Source organism: Labrus mixtus, chromosome 8, assembly GCF_963584025.1.
Source record: "Labrus mixtus chromosome 8, fLabMix1.1, whole genome shotgun sequence".
NCBI classification, from domain to species: Eukaryota; Metazoa; Chordata; class Actinopteri; order Labriformes; family Labridae; genus Labrus; species Labrus mixtus.
In genome coordinates this window covers 14307628-14315498 of record NC_083619.1, presented here as the reverse complement: position 1 = coordinate 14315498, position 7871 = coordinate 14307628, and the positions used below count along the sequence as shown (strand labels likewise).

Sequence of the window (7871 nt, the reverse complement as noted above, 5' to 3'; positions counted from 1 at the left end):
GCATTCTTTGGCATTCTTACCTTTTCTTTGATAAAAAGTCAATTTGTAGTACTAAACAAAGAGGATGTTCATTATCTGTGTTATGATGGTACTCAAACCTTTTCTCTAAAAGTCACTTTGTCATTTCATCTTTTGTTTCTGCAGAAACATCCGTTCAAAGTTGTCAGTAAACACTTTAAGCTGCTTTAAGAATTGAAATGTTGTGATTTGTTAAACGGATGCTTCTTTATGAACTTTAAAAATAAACCACACTCATAGAGACTTTTTTTTAATTTTTTTTACTGTATCTTTATGTAACAAAAGCAGAGTTCATCAGAGAAAGACAAAAGTGATGTGAACTGACAATATTTTAATGGGGGGGATAAAAGACTGTAAGTGATCAATGGAAGCGGCGGCCAAGTGATGCCCGGGGGACGGCTTTGATGTGGGCATCCTCAGAGGGACGCCGGGGACAATGCCCCCTTTGAGAGGCATGCAGAATGGCAGACACATCCCGCTCCCTCTCTCTCGCTCTCTCACACGCTTTCACTCAACATCCCAACGTGTCCCGCTTGCTCCGATCACGCTGTACCTCCTCAGATCAGACGCTCGGTGACATCTATCTCCCTCTGCATTCCTCTGCTCCAGTGTCACATCAGCACATATCCTTATCTGTGTAACTTTCTCCCTCTTCCTCTGACATTAATTAATTCAAACAACACCCCCATCCCTGTCACCCAACCAATCACTCCGCCTCCTCGTTTCCCCCCTCCCTATCTGTATATCTCTCCCTCCCTCTGTCTCCTTTCATAGAACCAAACCTCTTTGTAATGTCCAGCCTTGGCAAGTTGCGCCCGATTTGCTGTCACAGTCTTAATGAATTCATCTGTTTGTGTATTGGCCATGGGAGCATCTCTCCCTCCTCCCTCCCTGTCTCTCTCCGATCCTCTCCCCCTCCCTCTTAGTGATGTTCCCCTGGGGACTCTATATATACCAGGGACCACTCCAGGCACCTATTGTTCCTCTAAGTAAACTTACAGACAGATGCCCTGCACCGCAGTGTGGGAGAGAGCCCAGAGAGTCAGGAGGAGGGAGACTTTTAGCGATCACAGAGAGAAACCAGACAATAAGGACCGGGAAATCCTGAAGGCAACCCTCATCTCCAGCTTCTCTGCATCCTCCTCCTTCTTCACGAGCGCCTCCCGCTTGTGTGTTTGCTGTCTCTGTTGAGCGGAGGTCTGATGTTCTGACACCATGATGCTGCTCATTTCACTGCTGCTTATGGGACTTGGCTGCTTGCTGGGAGCTCCAGCAGGTCGAGAAGTGTACAGGATGCCCCAGAGTGCACTCAAAGGTAATTTGTCTGAAGTTAAATTCAGTTGTTTGTAGTACTGTGGCGATGACATCAGAACTTGTTAGTTAGTTAAGTGATTGCTGCTGGGTCCTGAGCACAAGTGTTGAAGACTTTCCCAGGTATTGAGCTAACTACTTAAAACGTATTTGAGAAACATACAGAATTGTAAATGTCCTATAGACATAGTCTATACATACATATATATATACACGTATGCTTTAGCTAACTTTTCAACACTTGTCTTCATAAACTGATTTCAAATCAGTAAACAATAGATCTTTTATATTGTGTTTTTGTCTACACTTTGGCATTACTGCCTCTCAAACAAACTTGTCAGGGATCAACTTCAGAGTAACTTGTTCAATCTTGCAGTAAAGCTAAAAGAGAGGGACTTCTGTGGCTGCAGTACTGAGAACAGCAGAGCCTTCGTTGGTTCAAATGGCTGGTGATTGCAGTGTGTGTTTAGAGTGTTCAGAACAAGGGACTTGGGGTCCCAGCCGCCCCAGTGCTGCCAGCCCATGCCCCTACGGCCTGTCCCTGCCCGCCAGCCTCTGCCAGCTCGGCCCTGGCCTTCTAATTAAGTCTTCAATCAGCATTGTTGTTGTTAGTGGCTTATCCTGTGATGTGGTGCGGCACAGAGGGGGGCTGCAGGGCCGGCGGTCCGATTGATGTGTGTCTGCGGAAGCCTCAGCAGCGCACTGAGCGTGAGCTAGCTTCCATAACATGCTGCAAATGAGCTCAAAGAGAAGCATGAGAACAAAAAAAGGGGGCTGCTCTCACACATACCAGAGAGCTGAACCTGTTCAAATTAAAAGCTCACTTACTAATTCTCACAGAAAATAAAGGTCTTCCATGTAGTGGTTAGGTTGTTTTTCATTCTGCAACATTTTCCTGTAAAGACTGATCATTTTGTAGTTATTCAGTAACTGATCAGCAATTTGCTCCTCTGAAATGTATCACTCCTTCATGCAAAACCAACATCAGAGTTTTGAGGCTGTGACTGACAATATGCATTTCATGCATTAACATCTATTAAAGGAATTGCTTGGAACAGTTTATTTAGCGTTGTGTTGTGCCATTTCATTAAAGTATTGGGTGACATACACCACTGAAATGTATCTGCTTATCCACTGTGTCCCCCTTCCTGTGTCTTAATATCTCTCTGGATGTCTCATCTGCCTCCTCAAAAGCTTGTTTCACATCGCAAAGCATTTCCAAATATTCATTTTTTTTTCTCTTCCTTTCTCTCCTGCAGCTCTGTCTGATCGTGGCACCGTGGTTCTTGAGGCGGCTATGACTAGTGCTCTTTCCGCTCTCGATCGTGCCTCATCAGAGAGGAGTCGGGCTGAAACCAGCTGCCGGGGCTGTGTCCCCTGTTTGTTTCAGGACTGTGGTCAACTGTCCGGCTCCTGCTGTAAGTTTTAATCTTGAGCATCTTGAGTGAGATTGTTCTCTTCATGGATTACCAATAATTGCTCTCCTTGTACCTTTATGCCTATGTAATCACCTCCTCTTGCTCAACAGCGTCTCCGTCCAATGCCTTACTAGAGCCCAGCTGTGATGTCATCAGCAAGGCCCAGAAGCTTCAGGACGAAGCTGAGCGGAGTTGGGCGCTGAGTCAGGCCTGTGCGTACTATCAGCATCGCTGTCCAGCGGGCGAACTGGACAAGGAGAGCTGCATCAGGATCATGGGTGAGAGCTGCAGTGCCCGAGTCCTCCAGTGCAGCCTGCTGAACACCATGCAGAACCTGGAACCTGCTACTCAGACGCATGCACAGGGTGAGGGAATTGTAAATGTGCCCAAACAGATCATCATGCTTCTTCTGTCTGTGAATTCAGTAAAGGGGATTGAAGATTTCAGTGGTTGTCTGCAAAATGTTGCTGCATTTTCCTGATCATCAGTGTCTCTGTGTCCCAGCAGCAGTTTGTGGTCAGAGATCATCCAGGGTACAAAACATCACACAGCCTCGCTCCAGGATTGTGGGGGGCTCTCCTGCTCCTCTGGGCAGCTGGCCCTGGCTGGTCAACCTCCAGCTGGACGGTGGCCTGATGTGTGGAGGGGTCCTGGTGGACAGCTCCTGGGTGGTGACGGCTGCTCATTGCTTTGCTGGGTAAGTGTGAATCACTGTTTTCTCAAGCTACAAGAGGAATCATTATATTATTATTTCTCCTCTCACTCCTGGTTCCTCTGTTACTGTTCTGATCTCTGCAGCAGCCGCAGTGAGAGCTACTGGACAGCCGTGGTGGGGGAGTTTGACATCACCAAGACTGATCCTGATGAGCAGATCCTCAAAGTTAACCGAATCATCCCTCATCCTAAGGTAACAATCCACAGTGTGGAACATAAATAGTTGAATTAGGGATAAGACTGTTATATGCCTCCTATTTGACTTTCCTTGTTACACATTCATCATTAAACTTCTCTTCTTCCTGTAGTTCAACTCAAAGACATTTAACAATGACATAGCTCTGGTGGAGCTGACGTCCCCGGTGGTTTTGTCCGACCATGTCACTCCAGTGTGTCTCCCCTCTGGCATGGACCCCCCTACAGGCAGTCCCTGTCTAGTGGCAGGCTGGGGCTCCCTCTATGAGGGTGAGTGGGAGATAACTGACATTTCACTTCACATCAGAAGTCTAAGCTTAGTTTTCTGCTAGCAAGATTGACAACTTTTTTTTTAGACTGAATGTGTAATTAACAATTTCAGAAAATGTATCAGAATGTTAAAACCTTTCAACTTTCATCATCTAATACGGTGCATTTGTTACCTCTCCTCAGATGGCCCATCTGCTGATGTGGTGATGGAGGCCAAAGTGCCCCTGCTGCCTCAGAGCACCTGTAAGAGTGCCCTCGGCAAAGAACTGGTCACCAATACTATGCTGTGTGCTGGCTATCTCTCCGGAGGCATAGACTCCTGTCAGGTGGGCAGAATGAGGTTTTCTAGTCTGTGAAACTTATTAAAGATCGCTCACGTCTTGTTTGGGTATTTCTTAAGTTTAAAAAACATGCTCTTTCTTCCTGACATTTTTTAGAACCATTTAGGCTCATAAAAAATAATATGTTTGTGAAATACCAGACCAGAGATTCACCTTTGGGTATTTTGCTAACTGCAGGGAGATTCCGGAGGCCCTCTGATCTACCAGGACAGAATCTCAGGTCGGTTCCAGCTCTACGGCATCACCTCCTGGGGAGACGGCTGTGGGGAGAAGGGGAAACCTGGAGTCTACACACGGGTTTCTGCTTTCTCGGACTGGATTCAGGCGGAGATACAAAGTGAGTTTCAAGTAGCAAACATGACAGAAACTAAAAATCTCTGTTCTGCAATATAGAGCACAATCCTGAAATATTATCTACAACCACTACAATCTATGTTTTACTTTTTAGAGTCATTTGGAAGCAGGGAGCCAACATGTCCAGAGCTTCTAAAGACAACAGAAATGACAGAAGAGGAGCAGAGGTCCGAGTTCAGCTCTCTTTGTCGCTTCTACACACTGACATGCCCCTCTGGTCAGTCCATCAGCGCCTGCAACCGAATGGCTGAGGACAAGTGTCTGACCCGCTTCAAGAAATGTCGTGAGTACTCTTATTCAAGGGCTGAGATTGAAGGATGTGGAACAAAATCTTTATATCCCACTTTGTATTGATTTGAGATTATGCTAGTTTCTAATCTGTTGCTCTCGCTCTCTGCCTTCTAGAGCTGCGTTCGTTCCTGCAGACCCTGCTGGACCTGCTGCAGAGGGCTGAGGACTACATCAGGGATAAAGTCGACTTGACCTTCTTCACCCAGACTCTTCCTCAGCTGGTGGAGCACATCTACAACACAGCTTTCGCTCACACCCGAGAAAGGAGGGACCTGAGTGGTGGTCTCACTCACATTAAAGGTACATGATAGACAGATTGTTCTTCCATGATCTACTAAAACCCTCTAAAAAAGAGTTAATTAAAGGTGACCATACACACTCTCATCCACTTTGTGACGAGTTTGCAGGTGCATTGATATACTGAGATATATTATTGTTCACTTTTGTAACAGGTGTTTTATTCCTTGCAGAACAGCTAGGTGGAGCTGTGGTGCCAGTAGAGCAGGGCCCTTCTCCTGCTCTCCCAGCTTTATTCAGAGAGGTGGGACCCTCAGTGGATGAGTGGGAGAAATACCTGAGAAACATGGCGGAAGATCTGGACAAACAACACTCTGACACATCTACAGACATCTCCTCCCAACCTGCAAGACAGGAGAACACGCTTTTCTTACAGGTAGATCATGTGGGGTGTTTCTGAAGAGTTTAAACATGGATGAACCGTCTCATATCACCTCACATCACTAGATCGTTTTTTTTACATATGTTACTGAAGCATTCAGCAGGGAGGCATTGACCAAAGTCAAAACTGTCAGAGGATTTGTTTCAGTTAGAAGAATGTCTTGATTTCTTTGCTCGAATAAGTATTTATTTTTTGCTCTTCCTCATTACTAAAAGTCAATCTGGGGAATGTAGGATGCTACTTACTGAAGTAGATAAAGAGATGAAAATGTAGTAGGCTTCTTACAAGATTGATATGTTTGAGGCTCAACTTCATTTCCAACTCTACTTTGGACTCTTTCTTCTCCAGATGGAGGACTCCTCCGTACATCAGCTGGAGGGAGAATTCCGATCTGTTATCTCAGCTCTGCGTTCAAAATTGGACTCCAGAGCTGCGCCTCCCATCATGCACTTGGACACCGTCTACCTCCTGGAGGAGTCTCCCAGCAATCCTCCTTTTCCAACATCTTCCACTGGAACACCAGCCCACCCAGGCCACTCCTCCTCCTCCTCTTCCTCTTCCTCAACCTCCTCCTCCCAGGAGCCCCGGCAGCAGCCTTGGTCACTTCTAACAGCCCTGATGAACGAAATGGAACAATTAAGCTCACATGATGAAATTGTGACAGACGATGCATCTGATAGTGACACCTCTTTCAATGAAGACATGCCTCTGGATGAACATTTTGGAGCAGCGTTAGAGGATATTACGTTCGTTGAGAACGGGGGGCGAGAAAAACTAAAATCTACAGCATTGTCGCTTCAAGTGCAGTCAACCACTGCGGTTCAGCCGGTCACTGATGGGGCTCACACAGAGACGACCACTGAGCGCAGACAAACTGTGCGTGCTGTAAAAAGTCCAAATAGAAAATACAGGAGCCTTCTTCGCAAGAGGCAGATACCTGGGGCAATCGGGAAAAGTATGTGCATTACCCAGTTTTCTGAAACTATTGATTTATAGCTTTAAATCGTATGTAATATTTCCTCATTCTAACATTTCATCTCTCAAATAAATTGTTTCTGTTTGCTCCTGTAGTTTGTCCTGGAGTAAGAGAGTCCTCACAGCAAGTCAGCCAAGTCAGAGACTCGTACAGCTGGGTCTTAAGCATCCCAAACAAGAACCTACGCATGAGCTTCCAAGAGGTAAATTATTATTAAAATTCAAGATGTTAAGAAAATCAAATATTCACTGGTTACATAAAAACGTTCAATTCATTTTTCTCTCGCTTTTTTTGGCTCTCTCTTTTGTTCAGGTGTTAGTTGATCTGAGCTCAAAGAACGAGCGAGGACTTTACCAGGCGCGGGTCAGAGCAGTAGTAGGCGGACGACCTTTGACCTTCTACAGTCTTGTCGGCCTGGAGAACGAGTCATTTTACCGTAGTGTGCCAAGGATCATCGCATTGGCTCTGGAAGCACTGAAGACTTGACTCCATCAGAAAAACAAGTGAGATGAACAAATATAATAAAGACTGAACCGAGAGATGAAGGGACAAAGACTCTCGAAAAGACTTGTTTAAAAAGCACCAGAAAAGCCTCGTCTTGTGACAGAGATGCACAGAAAAACGCACACTCACACAAACTTTACTTCTCCTGCCGACTCCTGTGAAAGCATTCTCTTCCCAGTCCAAGAGCCTGACGTCGTCTAGATGAAAACACAACCATGAATGTATCAATCCATCTATCGAACACCCATCATGCTGCAGGATTTTTTTTTTATGTGGTTGGAGAAGCAGCCCTGTCTAACTTATGAACCTGTACAAAATGATAAGTTATTCATTATGTCTTTTGCAAAGGTTGAGCCTCTTGTGAAGCACACAGACTGTATATGTTATTCCATATTTATTTGTATAGAGAAAAACATTTGTATTTTTGTATTAAAAAAAAAAACCTTCATACAAATAAAAATGTTATTAATGCTATAGTATGTTGTGTTTGATGCAGTTGAACTCTCATGTTTTTTATTAGCGTAGTTATAGTCTGAGATATTCAAACCTGTCGACTGCTGATCTTACAGAATTTCGCTCCTTGTGTTCAACAGATCTTTCGAGACCCAAACATAATCTCTTGAGTCAGGTTTCGTTTCTGGTTGGATCCTTTTTTGTCCCCAGACTGACCCCGGACCTTTGACCCCTTAACCTTTCTCAACAGCATCAGCTGCTGTACTCCAGTAATACTTCTTATTTCCAGGACGAGGTATTAGAACTGGAAACAAGTCTGCCTTGACCTTTTAAGTCTCTTATTGACT

General features: G+C 45.1%; 1 protein-coding gene across 1 annotated transcript; it reads left to right on the top strand.

The window, feature by feature from the left end:
- The first annotated feature begins 983 nt into the window (after window positions 1-983).
- Window positions 984-7545, top strand: prss56 (serine protease 56). The gene is made up of 14 exons (XM_061044548.1): window positions 984-1333; window positions 2589-2747; window positions 2858-3112; window positions 3255-3444; window positions 3546-3654; window positions 3770-3926; window positions 4110-4252; window positions 4445-4604; window positions 4716-4904; window positions 5027-5212; window positions 5383-5585; window positions 5940-6546; window positions 6663-6769; window positions 6880-7545. Exons 1-14 carry the CDS (start codon window positions 1234-1236, stop codon window positions 7051-7053), a joined length of 2739 nt encoding a protein of 912 aa, XP_060900531.1. The 5' UTR covers window positions 984-1233; the 3' UTR covers window positions 7054-7545.
- The last annotated feature ends 326 nt before the right edge of the window (window positions 7546-7871 follow it).

Excerpts from the sequence above, each read along its gene's own strand:
- prss56 (XM_061044548.1), top strand. The coding sequence starts at position 1,234 with ATGATGCTGCTCATTTCACTGCTGCTTATGGGACTTGGCTGCTTGCTG. Across the intron at positions 2,748-2,857 it reads TCAACTGTCCGGCTCCTGCT|CGTCTCCGTCCAATGCCTTA; the intron begins GTAAGTTTTAAT and ends CTTGCTCAACAG. Across the intron at positions 3,445-3,545 it reads GCTGCTCATTGCTTTGCTGG|CAGCCGCAGTGAGAGCTACT; the intron begins GTAAGTGTGAAT and ends TGATCTCTGCAG.